This window comes from Genypterus blacodes, unplaced genomic scaffold (assembly GCF_046128005.1).
Source record: "Genypterus blacodes isolate CSIRO-AG114 ecotype Tasmania unplaced genomic scaffold, CSIRO-AGI_Gbla_v1 ptg000245l_1, whole genome shotgun sequence".
In the NCBI taxonomy this organism is placed as follows: domain Eukaryota; kingdom Metazoa; phylum Chordata; class Actinopteri; order Ophidiiformes; family Ophidiidae; genus Genypterus; species Genypterus blacodes.
This window is the reverse complement of record NW_027467042.1, coordinates 263,141-281,462: the sequence shown is the minus strand read 5'-3', so window position 1 is coordinate 281,462 and position 18,322 is coordinate 263,141. Positions and strand designations below refer to the sequence as shown.

The window sequence follows — 18,322 nt, the reverse complement described above, 5'->3', positions numbered from 1 at the left end:
CTGCAGTAGCGATGCCTCTGGCCTCTAATGAAGGCAGCCCTTTGTGCTTTAATATCTATAATAATTATGTTTTGTGATCCACAGTGGTGCTCTGCAGTTCAAAACAACTTCATTATCCACGGGAGGTGGCGCATTCATCCTCACTGTCAGGCTGCAGCATGAGAGGTCCCAATCTAACCGCCCAGACAGGGAGAGATAAAGATTTGTATGCTTAATGGCTTCACATTGTTTATTCCTATGTTTGAAAGAGAGAAGCAGAGACAGAGATTGCATGAAAGGCACACAAGCGTACAAAGATACAAGAAACAGCGACTCTCTAAAATGACCTCATTTGCACACACAGCATATTATTCATATTTAGCATTTGCATATACGTTGATCACATGGGTGTATTCCATTTTTGAACAGCACACTCACAGCCACAGTTCTGACAATTAATTGCACTTATTTAATATATGTAAATAGACATTGTGCCACCCACAACAAGGCTAAAGGCCACATTCTGATATATTGAGCTCAGGTCTAGTGATTTATACGTTTACGCTGTCATTCAAGCTACATCTGTTGCTGTCTTGTCGACGTTTCAATCATGTTCTTCTCGCTTCCAGTGCCTTCATCAGCGGATCCCAGCGCGATTCCCCTTGAACCCTGGATGTGCTGCGGCGCACGGTCTGCCACTTGCTCCCTTTACTGCACACCGGGTCGTCGTACTCGTCGGCCTCAGAGGTGATCTCCATCTTCTGGATGATGAGCTTCAGGAGGTCGTGCTGCTGCTCCAGCTTGCTTGTCACCTCCTTCATCCTGGGATGAAAGAGAGATTTAGGAGAGCACATGTGACGGGGCTTTGTTTCCCTTTGTATCCACTAGGGGCCACTCATGCATTAAATAAACACTTGCTTTCCCATTTAGACTCTGCATAGTTCAACTTGAGATGAAAGACAAATGTAGATGTGTGTGTGCATACATAACTGTAGCATAATGAATGTGTGATAAAAGCTTCTCATCATTTCTTGTCAATCATCTCAAATCTCACGTTAGGATTGATTGATTTGCTACCTTTACCTGTACTTCTGCTTCTGGAGCTCAGCCTGTAATGGACAAATGATAGTTGAGCAGTTCTGCTGACGGATGAAAGGTTCACTTGTGTTCTGCTCACCCCAGCACATTTGTAGTATGGCGCTCTGTCACCAAAAAGGAGTAAAATGAGAAATGGAAATGACATGAAAAGATTTTGACACACAAAAGGAGCAGAGCAAGGTAAAGCCCAGCACAGTACCCTGGGGCACTTGCGATTGGGGTAGACGATGACAGAGGGTTTGTCGACGCGCTTCATGAACCAGTAAGGCAGCTTATCTTCCAGAGCGCTGTGGAGGTCGATCTGTAGAGCGGCAGAGGAAAGAACTTCTAAATTTACTCCGTAGCATCTCAGAGTCATTTACTTGCATACTTGTCGGGTTGCTTGTTCAGCACAGATAGGAATGATTGCTTTGATCGAGGCTTTTCTGTATTTATAGTCACTAAGGGAATCATCTACGTCTCCACTCCCTCCTAATTCAGTAGACAAATTGTTTCCATACACACCTGCATGGCCATTCTTTTCAAAGCAGCATTCCTCTGCACCTCTGCAATGTCTCCAACAGCCAAACCGATCTATAACACACGCAACATGAGACAAATAAGAGCTCAGACATTCACTATGCAGCACTTGCCTCCAATTTCTGTTAACTTCTCAATAAAATTCGATAAATGAGCGCAAAAGGAGCCGTTAAGATGCAATTACCATCAGGTTCATCAGCAGTATTGGCATTAGAAGAACAAAGTTTATAAAAATAAAGTATGTGAGGAGACCGAATGGGAGCTCGTCTCTCAGGTAAGCATCCAGGAAGTTGTTCTGGTAATTCAGTTCTCCAACCATCATCACAAAGGTCTGCATCACTGACAGATGAACGGTGTCAAACTCTTTCTGAGGGTTCAAACAAGATGCACGGCTCGTTTGTATTCAAAAATGGGATTAAAGCAATGATTCTTGGTACAACTTTTGTTATCTTGTCCCACCTGGTTGAGCATCAGAGCATAGAACGCAAAACCAAAGGCTAACACCAGGAGGAGAAACAGCATCATGATACGGAGAAGCGTCCTCATGATCTCCCAAAACATCACCACATAGATACCAATGCCTTCAAATCTGGAGAAACACAACACAGTTCCATTCACTAACATTACAAGACGTGTGTGTGTGTGTGTGTGTGTGTGTGTGTGTGTGTGTGTGTGTGTGTGTGTGTGTGTGTGTGTGTGTGTGTTACCTCTGGAGATACAGAAGTAATCCAGCCCAGGCCTGTAAAACTGCCATTGCTCCTGCTTGCCAGTGTAAAGAACCATCCACGTTCAGCATGAGCGGAATGATGAAGAGGAGAGAGGAGATGGCTGAGAGCCAGTCGGCCAGGTTGGTATAATCCTTGAAGTAGTTCCAGTGCTATAAAGTGAGCAGCCGGAATAAACAGTGTCAGACAAACCTACAGCGTGGTTTGCTGCTTTAGTTCCACATGTCAAACTACTTCCTGTCGTCAAACTCTCCTCACCTGTGCGGTCAGAACTGACACTGAGGTTTGATTTCTAATAGCTAAATCTAAATACTACTTGTATAAAAGCACATCAGTACCTGATGTGATATTTGTGCCACTTCCTTTGCGATGGCGTAGATGTTCATGATCAAGACCATCACCATACACCAAGATAAGAAGGCACTTTGCTGCAGACAAAACATTCAGGAGAAATGCAGAATTAGAAAACTAAAGCAGAATAAAAACCTTTTTCATCAGCGATTCTACACGTGAGATGTTTTAATGAAAGTCATTTGTGGAATACTGGAGCTGACTTCCCCCTGGAGACACGCTGAATAAACTGATGGACATTCTAACCTTGATAGCGGCGAATGTTACATATGATGGTGATAATGAAATTAGGCAAATGAGGTCACTGAGCATCTGGGCAATGGGTTTGTAACGATGATTTAGCTAATTAAAGGGATCGTTGCGAAAATGCTATCGTCTGACTCTTAAGGTTGCATGGCACAGTGGACATCACAGCTACAGGGGAGTCATCATGATGGAGATTGCACTTTTCTGCCATTCTAAGCAGCGTTTGGCCCACGAATAACTGAATCATCCGTACCTCGAAGAAACTTATGGGCACCATGGTGATGGTCTGATTGCCCGCGCCGCCGGTGTTCATGGTGGGCCGCAGAGATACGATCAAGTAAGTGAGGGGCAGCAGGCCTAACAGGTACATAGACATGTTGAGCAAGTGGGCTTTGCTCCCGTACGCAATCCTGCAGATTGAAACAGAGAGGGAGAGACAGAGGGCAGGTAAATGAATGACAACCGTGGTGAATAATGCAGCAGCAGCAGCGCTCTGTGCAGTCGACTACATCACACTACCTGATCAGCAGTCGCATCATGATAGAGTGCGAAACATCACCTCTCAGGGGTTAAAATCAAACGCAATACAAACCATTTAGTTTCTAGGAACTTCTTGCACACGGGGTGGTTGAGCAGCTCGATGCGGTTGTACTGCACCATTACCTGCAGAAAGAATAACAAAACAATACCCTGCTGTTACCTTTTCAGCAAACACAGACACACACAGTCACCTGCAGCCTGAAAGGAGGAGTCAGTGCGTCATGTTGCGCTCCACAGGCACAGGCTGCGAACATTTGGTAGGAGATGAGGCGGCTTATATCTTTAGATCTTATTGAACTATAAAACGTAACCGTGTCATAAAATAGGGAGCGTTCGCCGGCCAGATGACTCTGTGACGAACATTGCATGTTATAATTCTACTTCTGTGATCTTGCAGAGGTCTTTCATGGTCGCCCCGCAGGCTGAGACGCTCATCAAATCACGTCTAAGCGCTTTGAAAACGTGCATGTGGAGGCTGAACTAGTAATTCACCGAAGATAATAGAGAAATCTGATCCAGAAAGGTGCAATATCATTTCTTTTATCACGACACACACTGCTGTCAGACTGCGACATGTGTGTATTGGTGGGAGCAGAAACAGCATGCATGCAAAGGTTAACCAGACCTTTTTGTCTTGGAGCCTAAATCAGCTGATGTGTTAATCAATAAGTGGTGATTTGACACTATGACCCTGCCTACACCTCCCATAAACTGTTGCCTTACACATCCCCTTTTAGCACCAAGGCAGCCTGCAGGAATGAACGCTCGGAGGTGGTGAGTGTTAGGACAGCTGGAGCCAGAGATGACAGTTAGCAGCTTGTTCATAAACACATGGTGGCTTTAACGGGCCGGCATCGGCGGCATGACCTCATATTCCTCAATTGTCCCTCTACTGGGCCGACCGGGGACAGATTTATCCTCTTAAGGCCGTGACCTGCGTTACGTTGATCAGCTGTGACATTGTCCACAGCTTTCCACCCGAGTCCGCATCGGGTTGAGAGCTTGAGTTGTCTTCTCAGCCGTTCACTTAGGCTAAGCCAAGCAAGAGGCCACAATTATTAATTTTAGAGATGCTTACGTTATGTGCAACCAGTGGTACAACTCTCATAGTCTTGTCCTGGTTCTTGATCACTGACATGGGAGCCTGGAGCCATCTGAAATCATATTCAACCTACAACATAGAGAGATTATTGATCTCTTATTTGATTTATCGAGCAGTCACTTCGTACAGAATTGACGTAGTGTGTGGTTTTGTTTGTGAAGCTGCTCGGAGATGACCTACGTGATATTCAGGACTGTTTGGATCGTCATCCGATTCGGTCACACAGCTGTCCAACAGGTGCTGTAGAAGAAAATGGAAAAAGCTTAAAGCAACAGACTGATAAAAAAGTGAATACAGCGCCAAACTGCAGACGGACACGAGTCACAACGACGCCTGATATTCAAGTATTTTGTTTAGTCGTCTGCAAAACCTTGTAGGTCTCTGGCAGTAACTCGATCATGTCATGTATGGGACATCCCTGGGTTGAGTGAGGTTTGAACAGCGTCAAAGCCTCAGTCAATCTGCAAAAAAAAACAAAGAAAATCTGACTCTCTGGCCTAAAAAGGACATCATATGGTATTGAAAGCTCGTGAAAATTGTGCCTGGCTGTGTCTCTGAGGACAAACACACACCTGTCACTGTCGATTATAGCGTTGACCACTTCTTTTTTCCCATTTTGCAGCGCTTCGTGGAGGAAGGATGTGTGGTTCTTGTTTAAGACGAGCTCTGCCCCCTTATTCAGCAGGAGCCTGACTGCAGCCACGTGTCCCTCTCTCGCTGCGATGTGCAGTGCAGTGGTCTGGTATGTCAACACAGAACAAAGGGGTGGGAGATTTACTGCACACCAGCTGGGTCTGGGTTACTCAGTATGATTGGTAGTGATAAACCTAAATATATTCATCACATCTATTTTCTGTTTAGAATTATTAAACCTGCAAAAATGCAAAACAATGATTCTGAACTATGAACACTTTAAGAATAAAAGTGAAACATACCCCATCCTCATCTGTTGAATCCAGTAACTTAAGATTTGTTGAGAGGAGAGTGTCCATAGTTTGTGTGTATCCTTCCACAGCAGCATGATGCAGACAGGTCCAGCCCTTATAATCACTGCCAATTACAAATGCATAAATAATAGCAATGTGTTGCAAGGGGCAGAAGCCGAGTAGTAACAGTAGAAGAGTGATTGTATCTACATTACGTGTCTTGTTTACCTGTGAAATAGAGCCCCGTTACGCAGCAACAGCTCCACCACCTTGGCGTGCCCTCCTCTTGAAGCCAAATGGAGTGGAGTCAGGCCTTGATCATCACCTTCATTTAGCAGACGGGAGTCTTTAAAGGTCTCCAGTAACCTGCGACAAGTATTGATGCGCCCATACCTGGAAGAAAACGTTTGCTCAGATCAATGCATTTCTAGGTCAGAACCTTGCTGGGTCTCCTCTCGAAACTCTTCATCTTATACTTTGCCGATCCCTGAAACATAAATCCTTTTTTTGTCGTCCGACATCGGGATGAACTACGGCGAAGCAGCAGGACCTTTCACCAACACGTTAAGTCTCTTTCCTGCTGCCTACAGGTGAAACATGTTCGGGAGCATTAATGGGAGAAGACAAACTAGGGTGACGAGAGCCTTGTATTATGATCTGTGTTCGTCCCTAAGTCTTGTAAGAGCGTCCTTCCAGCAGAGGAAGGGAGAGGGAATGTGTCCTCTAAGGGAGTGAAGTATGATATCATAGCACGGCTTTCATTTGCCCTCCAGCTCTAATGAAATAGGTGTACATGATATAAAAATCCATCACAGTAATGTTGAATGTCCACTCATTTAAGTGAGTAACATGTCTCCACGTGTGGCTTGCTAATTGAATTCTGCTCTCATAACAAGCCCATTTTGGATCATGGTGTAATGGATACATAACTGCTATTCATCCTCTAAAATAAATTGCTATGTGGATTAAAATAATCACTGAATCTGATTACATAGTTCATTTTTCATCTGATCTCTCCTTTTTAAATTAATCATATATAAGTCTTGGCTTTGGGAACAAAGTAACCCAGTCTTTTGTAGAGCGGGTTCTGATGAATTTAATCTCAAATAGTGTTATTGATCAATGTGTTGTGATCTTGAAACTCAAATAAAATACATATTTTGGAAAACCTTTTCTTGAGGCACCCATGTTGACTGATCGAGCATTGGTTTCCTTTTGTTACTTCTGATCACTGAAAACAAACTTTCATCAACAAACAGTTGGTTTTTACTAAACCCAGGCCTGAATCCACCCAAAAACACATGATTGACAATTTATTCATGTTAAATGTTGGCATCATTTGGAACCAATATTGTCTTTTTACATTCTATCAGCAGGAGGCTGTTTGCTGCTCTTCTCTCAGGAGTCTGAAGGCACAACTGGGGGGTCGTTATTGATAATGACTTCAAACAGGTCTTTTAGTTTGTTCTCTTAGATGTTGATGCAAACATATTTTAGACGTAAAGGACTAAGTGATCCTTCAACTGCACTCACTGAGCAGCAAAGTGCAGCGCAGACTTCTTGTCCTTGGACTTCTGTTCCAGGGCGACCTGCCCAGACAGCCCCAGCATGTTCTTCACACACTCATGGATGCCCAGTCTGCAGGCGTAGTGGAGCGGGGTGCAGCCTTCGTTATCCTCACAGCTCAGCAAGGCCTTCACACTGTTATTCTAAAGTTAGACACATTATAAACATGCCGACGCCTGCATACACAGACGTGTTCTGAAATATACACACATGTACATAACAAAGATTGATGCATTTAACCATCTGGAGCTGTATTTTGCTTTGATTTTCTGCCTAAACATTTTCAATGAAAAATCCTTAAGATAAGACAAGATGACACATTCTTAAGTATGTACGTCTTGTCATTTTGGCCAGTATTTGTTTTCTAGAAAATTCTACATCTGGGGTCTCCAACCCAGACATGCTTGGGCTCCAATCCAGAAGGGTTTTAAGCCATTTCTAGTCATTACATTAATTGCTTTCACCTGGTATTCCATGTTGCTCTCATGTACTTGGGATACCAGGTGCAGGCAATTAATTCATTAACATGCTGGATTGTTTTTGAGACCCCAGATGTTGAGATCAGTATGAGCAATAATTCTAAAATCAATTACTGATTCTAGAACTTTTTTGGTTTTTGTAGTTGATACTTGATTTCGTTCTCGACCCTTCAGGTGAGTTGTAGCACAGGGAGGATCGGCTGGGCAACTTAAGATACTCTAGCCTTTAGATACTCTTGTAAATGTGTCTAAGCTTTGTCTCATTGTATTTGTGGCCCAAGTCTGATGCAAAATTATGTGGCAATCTATGGCATCAAGTGAGAAAAGTTTAAAACATGCCATTTAGATGAACTGACTAATCAACTGAGTGGGAGTTTTACATTTAATGGTTATTATCACATTTTGGATACATAGTTACCTGAAGCACTTCTTCTGGGAGATTTCTCTGACCTTTGGGCTGCAGCAGTGTGAGGTGTACGAAGTTACAACCGTGTTTGTCTTTTATATTTACATTTGCACCTAGACAAAACAAAACACACACACAAGGACGCACAGCACAACCTGCATGATCACATCATTTTCTTTGAGTTATTATTTAGCTGGTTGGTGATGGTGAGGCGCAGTAGCTCACCTTTGGACAGCAGCAGAGCCACAGTTCTCCATGCTCCACAGGTTGTGGCCAGCAGCAGGGGAGTATTTCCTTTACAGTCAATGCTGTTAATGTTGGCACCCTAAGGAGAGAAGACGATTACATCTTAGTGCAAAGTCGACTGGTGAGCCCTCCTCACTGTATTGATCATGTTAGTCCACGGTGGAATAGATCTTTAAACGTGTTGTTAAGTCCATTGCACTTTGGCACAGAATTAGTCATTGTCTCATTAATGCCCGTATTAAATTTAACACACATTATTGGATTTATTGTTAGCAAATGAGGCCATCGTTGGAAGATTAGGAGCCTCTTTATCAGAGAGTGCTGGACTGAATTTGGAGAGCACATGCTGCACTGGTCTAAGGATGAAGACATATTTTTGCATGTTCAAGACAATTTCTTGCTGTTGTGGTGCCGGACACCCACTAACAAATACCAGACACCAAATACTGGACATGATAGAAACTAATACGGCTCACTTTGATGGTAGCTGATCAAACATCTTAAAACTGATTTTGATTATTTATGTTTATAGTCCCAAACATCAAATCTCCCCAAAGCCTGACATCTAGTGGAGACAAGCGGACACTGAACATGTCATTAGCTATTGGCCGGTCTTTGATGTAGAGTAGACCACTAAACAGCTCCAGAAATGTGCTGTTGTCGTGGGCCTAAGTATATCCTGTTGCAGTGTTTCGAGTTAACACGAAATAAACCTGGCTTTTTCCTAGCAAAACAACTCTGACTAAGTACTTTGTAGAGCCTGACAGATGGCGGCAGATGGCAAACGTGCTCTGTATGTCTATGAGGTGCTAAGCTTAGAAGTGGCTCGAAAGTCCACATATTTAACCTGTCGCTGTTTGCACAACATGCATTGAAATATCACTGCAGAACGTTTTCCTCTCTCTGATGCCTCTTTGCTCACTTAAATGACATAGTGTTGTCAGCATATATATGATATGATGGTACATAATGATTTCACCATGATTTAATTATTACAAGGGCCAATGATGTTTCAATGCTGTTTCAGAATATATAAAAGTAGAGAAGTTTAGAGTGTGTGTGTGGGTGGGTGGCTGCGCTTGCATTATTTACCAAAGAAATGAGGTACTCTGCCAGCTCGGTGTGGTCAAATATAGTAGCCCTGGAAAAGCAAACACACAATTGTAAACCAGCTAAGCAACACAGCACTTTGTGACTCAATATTGTCCCGTGTGGAATTATTTCCAATAGCGTTCTGACCGACTGAGGCATAACAAGCACATTTTCCTCCTTGGGTCTATCTTTATTCTTGAGGATCTGCACTGTGATGAGTCACTTTACTGAAGCACTTAAATGAATTTCCTGGTATTGTGGTGAGATTTTGCACAAAGAGGCTTGACTGAGACAATTTTCACAAATGAATGGTCTGCAGAGAATCAAATCAAATCATCAAGAATGAGATTGGATAGAAAAACAGGTTTTATTTCCTGTTCCAGTTGAGGGATAAATGGTGTTATAAAGATCTTTACTATGTATGTTTAATATGTAGTCAGAACTTTATGATTGCCTTCAACTAAAGATCAATACTCTGGTCAGCATGCTGGAGGGTTTACAGCATTTATCTCTGTGTCATACCAATGACATTCTGCAGGTGAATGGATTTATGTTTTCACCCAGCATGAAGAAGATTGGAGATACAGTGGTTACCATAGATACAGCAAATACAATGGCCAACAGCAACACAAAAGCAAACAGTGAAGATGAGGTTTACCCTACACGGTTTTGCATGTAAATAGTATTTGACATGGCAGATTGAATACAATGACTACAAAAGAGCATGTAAAGTATGTAAACGTCTGAATAAATATATTATCTGTGTAGATTTAGAACAATACTGACATTTGTGCTATGTGTGAATTTCCATATTATTAAACTTGTTTCTTTCTGGTACATCCCCCTGTTGAGTCTATCCACACGTGTTTCTGTCTAGTTAACAGACAACCATAGAGCTAATATTGTCCAGAAATGTCCAATTCACACAGCACACTTCTCCATAAATGGCATGCTTCTCTGGGGTTTGGAGTAAATCTTCTATTTCTGCAAATCCAGATTCGGTGAGAACATCCAGGCCTCTATCAATAAATCCCTTTTCAGCAGCTCTGATCCAAGGCATGCAGTAACAGCGACCTAGAGACTTCAGCAGAGGGGACAGAATGCATCTCCATGCTGCTATAATGGCATGTGGAGGCCTAAAAGGTATTTGACTTTGAAATTCCTCCATGTTACTAAGAATGGAGGTGAATACATGTTGTTTAGATTATAATTTGGAATTTTTCCTTTTGTTTCCCATAAATTGTGCTACATGTGGTCTATCATGACACATGCGGTCTTCTTGTCTCAAGGACGCCGAGTCGTATTCGGTGAGCTACTGGCAACAAAAACATTCCCACAGAACCGAAGCGCAACAATGAGAACCAGATGAAGGAGACAGTCCAGAGGTAAATTATCCCAGACTTTGATTGCTGACAGCGGGGACAAGACTTATCCAACACAGGTGTAACTAATAACGCCAATAAGGTCTGTGTTTTATTGAGATGTCTCAGTTCCAGTTGCCATCAGATCGTTCATTCTGAACCACTGGCTGAAACGCCTCGGTGACCCAGAGCTATCGTTAATGTTGTTAGTTATGCCTGCGGTTATCCATGAGAAAGGGTTATTGGCTGGTGGGTTGTGGTGCCAGCAAAGGAAAGGGGGGTTGTGTTATGGCCGTCTGCAAGGATCATGCCATCTAAGTGAAGCTGAAAAGAAACAGCTGAGGAGGCACATGTCTGTCTACATCCATCCATCCAATTAGGAGGAGGGGGGATAACAAAAAAAGATGCAGATGAGTCATTCTGGAGCTATATTTGCATTTTAGCGTCTCCGAAATCTGGTGAATAAACCCAGCAGCGGCAGAAATAGCAAACAAATGTACCCTCTGCTTCCTATTCCCTAGATTCTCCCTCAGCTCTATCATCTGTGGCTCTAATTGCTACTCTGCAGCCAACTGGCATCATTGTAAACAGACGCAACCAGAACCAGATGCTCACCACAGACAATAAATGGTAGCTACATCAATGATATTCAAAGTCTTGCCACAAGGATAAATGACTAATTCACAGTAGCAAGAATGGAAGGATAGCAGAAGCCCACCTGTGCAGAGGAGTCTGACAGGCACCATCGGTCAGGTTGATTATTTCCTCCACTTGGCCGTAAGCGCTGAGCATCAGCTTGACTGCCTCGATGGCCCCCTGCGTGCATGCAAAATGCAGAGCTGTGGACTTGTCAACCTGCAGAGCAACAAGTACATGCAGTGTTAATATGCACAGGCTGCAAACATCACATTACATATGCAGCCATACACACATACACACACACACACGCTGCGACACAATGAGTTAGACAGAAATGTGGAAAAACAGAGGAAGTCCCACAGCTCTAACAGAGATCAGTGATCACACACACACACACACACACACACTCCAGCTCAATGCTACCAAAGTATCTCCTAGACCTGCTGTCCTAACACAGAGGCCTGTAACACAAGACTATAACGAGATAACCAGGAGGAGGAGGAGGAGGCCAGTGATTGCCCCACTCAGCTCCAGTCGAGTAAGTGGAAGTAATTTGTATCAATTTAGCCTTCTGAAGCTATTACTGTACTCACTACTCCTGCTGTAGCCCTGGCCACTGGCCCGTGGGCCTAGACATAACGATCACTCCCAGATGGGTGTGATAAGACTGACGTGCTCTAACAGTACAAAGAGCGGGATCCTTTGCCAGCGAAATGCTTTGCAGGTGGAGTCAAATCAGACTAGATTACCAAGAACAACCTGTAAATCTAACAAAGCATTTGATGGGCAGGTGGGAGAGAAATTGCAGCAGTTTGAATTCCCAGCCACTTTTGCGCAGTTTTGATCTGACAGCCACACTTTTAGTCAAGTGGCAAGAAGGCAAGACAGCTGCCCTCCACCAAAATATTGCTTTGTCGTTCTTCTGTCACCTAGTGGCCATGATTGATACAAGATTTTCCTCATATATTTGTTGTTTGCTTTATGAAGTCAGTACCTGTTGCTGGTTGATTTTGGCCCCTGCAGAAATGCAGAGGCGGATAGTGTCGATGTTCCCCCCACGCACAGCCAGATGCAGGGCGCTGCTCTTGGACTTGTCCAAATAGTTGATGTGATCTTTAGACGGGTAGCCCATCTCCTCTCCTGCCAGCAGAGAATAGAATGAATGGTTTCTTAGAGATGAATAACACGAGGTGCAAAGATCAAGACTTATATCTCAGGCACTTAAACAGACGCTTTGCTTCCTTTGACATTTTTGATTGAGAAAATATAAGTAAATGTGTTTGTGTCTGGAAAGCAGTGAGTGCAAAGCCTTAATCCTTATAATCCAGAAATATCATAAATGTTTTGTACACTAACTAAACATTTCTGCATCAACACATGACTCACACATGGCAGACCTCCCAGTCTGGATAAACACACTGTCCATATTCACTCTGAGGTTTGTATACAAACTAGCAGGGGCATTTTCCTGCAAGATATCTCTTCTATGAGGACTTTTTTTGTGTTTTGAGGTGTGAAAATTCCTTTGTCATGCCTGTTTTCAGGATGACTTCCATGGCTTTCTTTGCACCTGCAAATGCAGCAGTGTGCACAGCGAAATGGCCCAGCTTGTTCTGTGTGCAGAGTTTGGCTCCATGCTTCACCTTTAGACAGAAACAACAGAGTGGGGAGAGGAAGGGGAGCAACATTGTTCAGATGCAGCTGTCTAGCTGTCGGTATGATGCACAGTAGGAAAATAATCGGTCGACTAAAGCCACGTCAGACTTTATGAGATGGGATTCTGTAGACTGGGAATGTCTGTTTACATACCAGTATGGTGAGAGCCTCAAAGTTATTGATGGAGCAGGCCAGCATGACGGGGGTGTTCCCAAGGTCTCCCTGCAGGTTACTGTCTGTGGAATTGTAGAGCACCAGCAGCTACAGGGGACAGTGACAAATATTTTACAATGAGCTTCATTCTGTCATTATTGTCTTTATCGCCTGCAATCCTCCTCCACTGGGCAAACTTCAGAACCTGAGGGCAGCGAACCGAAGGATAATCAGGTTTGGTCAGTGAGCAAAAGAACTCAGGCAGCTGTCAGTTTGAGATGTGATGGTGTTTTCTTTGGCTTCTTTTGCTTTAGAGATTTATATAAAGAAGTTATTTCAAGGAATGGATATTTTTAAGTAACAAACAGAAGCTCAAAGATGATGAATGATGTGAATGTGATGCTTCAGCAGATGGTGCTGCCTAAGTGAGGAGGGTCATTTCCAAGCAGTTGCTTTAAAAAATAAATTAATCTGCCTGTGGTTTTATAAAAAATTTATGAGTCCAAGGACTGTGTACACTGCAAAACTGTGGTTGAAGAAAACTTTCCTGTATCAAAGAGACAGGAGCTTTGAATTGGTGCGCAACTTCTTCTAACTTTTGTTCAAAATGAATGCCACACGTCATCAACATCACCTTCCAGTTAGATCATTTCCCTACAATATCAACCAAGATGCGTGCACATTTGCAGCGCCCTTGTAATCAGTCACGATGAAGGAGAAGGCGAAAGAGCAAACACATCTGCCAACGCTCCACGCTCCCTCACCTCCACCAGGCTGTTGTGCCTGAGGCTGACGGCCAGGTGGAGAGGGGACAGCAGGGCGCTGTTGAGGACGTTGGGATTGGCCCCCAGGTCTAAAAGAGCCCTGCAGCTCTCCACCTTGTTCTTTTCCACCGCCGAGTGTAAGGGCACGTTACCCTGCCCGTCACAGCTGTTCACATCTGCAGGGGGGGAGGACACACACATGCAAACACATATAGGAGCACGTAAAGCAGCACATTAGCACATATAGATAGAATTATGGTCATTAATGTTTCATTTACCTGCGCAGGAATGCATTTTATGATCGATGACTAAGGCCCGCTTACCCTGTGAGTCTATGACACTGGTGATGAATTGGATGAGGGTGACGTGCCCCCCCGCGGCAGCACGATGAAGGGGACTGGCTCCACATTCATCTTTCTCGCTAAGGACCTCTGGGCTCTTCCTCACCAGGTTCTCCAGGAGAGTCAGTTCACCCCGCTCAGCCAACTAGATACACGGGACATGGACATGGTTGACTTTTACGTTTGACCGTCTATTACTCAAACTGAAACTCCTAAATATTCAAGTGTCTCACCTCAAATATATTCAGATTTGCCAGCGCTGTATCATCGTCTTCTATCACATATGAGTAACAACTTGTCTGTCGGGCCACATCCCTGCTGAAGTTCATCGCTGTGTGGATCCACCACTCCCAGGCCCGGGTGAACTACGTGATAGGTTCAAGTGTCTGGATGTAACCACATACACACATACAGATATGAGTACGCGCAGAAAAGCAAACCTTCACAGTTTCAATCAAGTTAAGAACATAAAAGTGTGTATCAGTTGTGTGACTCAGAGGGCAGATAACACCTGGAGCTAACATCTCCTGCCATGAGGAGATGCAGGCACAGATGTGAAGGGCATTCAGGTCCACCAGGAGCTTTGTGTGTTGGAGCTCTTCTACTGAGAAAGGCAATTAAATTCTTCTCAGCTGGGGGGCAGCTTGTTTGAGTTCGTCCCAGGTGTCCTTGGCTGATTGAAAAAGACCTTGTAATTGTTTTGTATGAGCGCCTCAGTCGCAAACAAAAGGCCAACCGACAAATTGCATCTGATGTGAGAATTGATGGAGAGTTCTCACCGGACTTCACCTCTGACCGTGAGCCCAGCCGTGCCTTTGTTGTGCTCTGTCATTAGTCACTATAGCTGGAGTCAAAACAGTGTGGTGTGTGTGTGGATGGGAGTCATTGTGCAGAAAGGAAAATGGAATTATTCACTTCTCCACCCCTGACTGCAAACTCCTATGCAAACACTGCAATGCTGCTTACATCACTGCACCTGTGAGTGGATTCAAACACAGCCTTCTCCCTCTCTTGTGCCTTTATATGAGTAGAATGATTCTTTATGACGGATCAATAATTAACTACAACCTCAGTGAGCTGTGGTCACCATGGCAATCATCTTAATTCACTTAGCCGCAGGCAGCAATGCAGATTAGGAATGGATTGTCCTCAGGTAGGGGTCGGAATCAAAGTGGAACATTCTACACATCGTACCAGCACTGGGATAAACACAACAAATACAGTAAAACACTCCCACCTGAGTAAATGTTTTCGTTATGACCTTCACACATAGGTATTGGACATTGTTCACTCTTGGAATAGTTTTGTAAAGTTCCTCTTCTTTACCTGACCTCGCCCTCTGAGTCGTCTAGACAGGATCATTTTGAATTCATAGAGGAAAGGCTCTGAATATGTGGCTCATTTCCATCAATTTAACAAATTCGATCATGGTTTTTGGCATCTTTCCATCATTTCTGAGCAGCAGTGGTACAATAAGTGTCATTGGTTTCAGTAACCCGGCCTGCCACTCATCAATTTACAGGAAATGCACTAATGGGCATCGGTCAACAGAATAGATAGAGGACCAAGTTGTATTTATAATTGCGTTTAACCATGATTTCATTACGGTGAAACGTGAGTATGGTCTGTCTCTCAGCGCTGTGCTGTAGATTGTATACACTGTTTACATTACGATTCAAATCATTACAAATAACATTACTAACCCAAATTTGCTTAAAACATCATGAAGACATAATGACCTTAAAATAATTAGAACAACCATTCACTATAATAATGAAACTATTCTTAAATAGATGATTTTTAGCAGCACATGTAATTGGACTTGAATTTAAAGTGGCACACTGTATTATTAGCTCAGGGCAATATTATGGGACATAAAAACTATAATGATCTTATTAATTCAGTTAGTTATTAATTCATGAATGAATGAATTACGCAATTGAATAAAATATGCTTAATATAGATACAAGTAGGCAGAAAACTTAAATAAATAAATATTCTAATGTAGACAGCTTCTACAGTAGACAACATCTACTCACAAAATGCTCCTTTAGGCTAAAAAACTCACAGAGCATTTTCCCTTCACCTTCATCGTCTTTGATCGTCTGTGATTGACAAAGTTCAAAGAGGAACAGACAAAGTTAAAGATTCGGTGTACTTACTGTGATTTGGTTGATGTAGTGTCAAGCAGAGCAGTGAGTGTTCTCCTGATCAGAGCTCTAGAGCTTTATATAGTGTGGTGGAGCGAGCTGCTACCTTGTCTTTCTCCTAATGGAAGCAAAGGCGCTGCCCCTTGTGACCAAACAATCCTCTCATCGTATTCTAACAGGGAACAAGGCAAGCCCTAATGTGATGTGAAAGGAGAGATGGCTTGTTGCAACACATTCAGTAGGAAACCACGACATCTTCCAGGCTCCTATAATGAGATTAAAGTAATGATGATTGCTACTTTTGTCTCGCAGTTTGAAAGAATACTTGTCCCCTTTGACATGAAGATGGAGGAAACGTGTAGTTTTCCATTCTATTGTTGCGTTTCATCCTCATCCTTTGCAGCTGCTTTTCACGTTCTTAGAAATAAGGCTATTGTTGACATTTTCAGAGAGCCAAAGTGTAAACTCGACCTTCCGTCTGCCTGCCTGGCGTCTTTCCTTCGTCAAAGCGCTGTTGGTTTATGTGTCACTTGTGTTTGGGATGAGCCTCTTCATCTCCTGCACTTTCCCATAATATAAGCGATTGTGTGGGCGAGATAGAACAAGGATGACCTCTAAGACCTCTTTGTTGATGGTGGGGGATTAAAGAATATTTCCTCAGGGATGGTGGGAATTAAGAGTAGGCACATTGTTTTTCATGCAGGATTATGAGATAGAATATATCATTAACTAAGGATTATACCAGCATTTATAGCAGCATTATGGAGACTTCAACTAAGTAAGAATCATCAACGTTACTGCCTACATCTACTGTAAACACACTACATTATACAGTAGCTGCCAACTCATCGTCAAAACTCAAAAATAACTAATCTAAATGTATTAACTTGCCAGATTAAATACCTGATTAGTTTAATCTAATTAGAAACACTAAAACTTTAACTGCGCTGACAAACTACTGCTGACAAAGGTTTGATTTATTGCAGCAATTTTTATACAGCATAATATTTAAGGAGCCAATAACTACTAAAAAATGTATAATAAAACATTTGGGAGCTTTATTTGAGTCTAATCTATCATGATAAATGTCACAGGATATGCAGTAGTCACATCTGAACTCCCGACCCACCTGTGCACTCCAGACTTAATAGGTTAAAACTAATATTTACCCAGTTATTGTTATCAGATGTAATCTATGCATTATTTGTGGAAAAGCCATGCATGCAGCAGACGTGGAGCTTAAATCACAAAGGAAGTGAAGCGCGATAAATTTCCTAGATTAGGTTATATGAGATAAATAAACATCTGTGGCGCCTTGGGTGAACAATATGGCCGTGTTTGTTTTGGAAATGTGTGGCAGAAGCTAATTAAACGCTCAGAGGTATGGGTCATGAGACGTGACTGAGGTGTGTGTTTGTGTCTCTGCATCCATCATTTGTTTGCTGCCTTGACCATATAAGACACCTGCGTATGTGATCGCTATGTCAACCCGCGAGGTGATTTGAATATTGGTGTCATTCAGAAGCGGGGGGCCCGTGTGTTTCACTGTCGCTCTGATGCTGTAACGTCACCACGCTCCGCTGCACCTGTTCGACCATTCCACAGCTGCTTACCGAGACGTGATGGTGTAAAGGCTACAGGAGACCAAATTACATATTCATACCGTCACGCAAAGGCCAGCCTGTGTACTCTATAAAGAATATCACTCACATGCTTTCCCCTCTCCTGGCTCGCCCGCACATTTGATATCACTATTACAAATACGCATAAAAACTTTATTCCCCCGTTTCACACATTCAACAAAATTTGCATATTGAGTGTTTTGTTGAGAAAAGGAACATCCCAAGGGAGCGCAGAGGAACATTTGTGAATAATGTGGCTCATAAGGGCTATTTAAAGTCTGTTACCGTGGAGATGGCTTCTCATTGGTCCTTCAAAGAGTAAAGAGGTTAACGTGTTGCTGCTCCAAGTGGCTGAGAACAG

General features: G+C 43.1%; 1 protein-coding gene across 1 annotated transcript; it reads right to left on the bottom strand.

Annotated features, from left to right (window-relative positions):
- Positions 1-240: 240 nt before the first annotated feature.
- On the bottom strand, positions 241-16,435 carry trpa1b (transient receptor potential cation channel, subfamily A, member 1b). Its single transcript, XM_076171307.1, has 28 exons — positions 16,352-16,435; positions 14,423-14,575; positions 14,172-14,334; positions 13,849-14,024; positions 13,085-13,192; positions 12,810-12,918; positions 12,270-12,415; positions 11,355-11,491; positions 9,276-9,324; positions 8,163-8,262; positions 7,950-8,050; positions 7,020-7,195; positions 5,715-5,879; positions 5,496-5,610; positions 5,133-5,299; positions 4,931-5,021; positions 4,741-4,800; positions 4,537-4,629; positions 3,511-3,581; positions 3,172-3,328; positions 2,660-2,749; positions 2,304-2,473; positions 2,056-2,185; positions 1,781-1,963; positions 1,582-1,650; positions 1,277-1,378; positions 1,063-1,181; positions 241-801 (listed from the first exon to the last, which is right to left on the bottom strand). The coding sequence occupies exons 2-28, from the start codon at positions 14,516-14,518 to the stop codon at positions 588-590; spliced, it is 3,357 nt and encodes a 1,118-aa protein (XP_076027422.1). The 5' UTR covers positions 14,519-14,575; positions 16,352-16,435; the 3' UTR covers positions 241-587.
- Positions 16,436-18,322: the final 1,887 nt, after the last annotated feature.

Excerpts from the sequence above, each read along its gene's own strand:
- trpa1b (XM_076171307.1), bottom strand. The coding sequence starts at position 14,518 with ATGAACTTCAGCAGGGATGTGGCCCGACAGACAAGTTGTTACTCATAT. Across the intron at positions 11,492-12,269 it reads CCAAAATCAACCAGCAACAG|GTTGACAAGTCCACAGCTCT; the intron begins GTACTGACTTCA and ends GTTGCTCTGCAG. Across the intron at positions 1,964-2,055 it reads ATGCTCTGATGCTCAACCAG|AAAGAGTTTGACACCGTTCA; the intron begins GTGGGACAAGAT and ends TTGAACCCTCAG.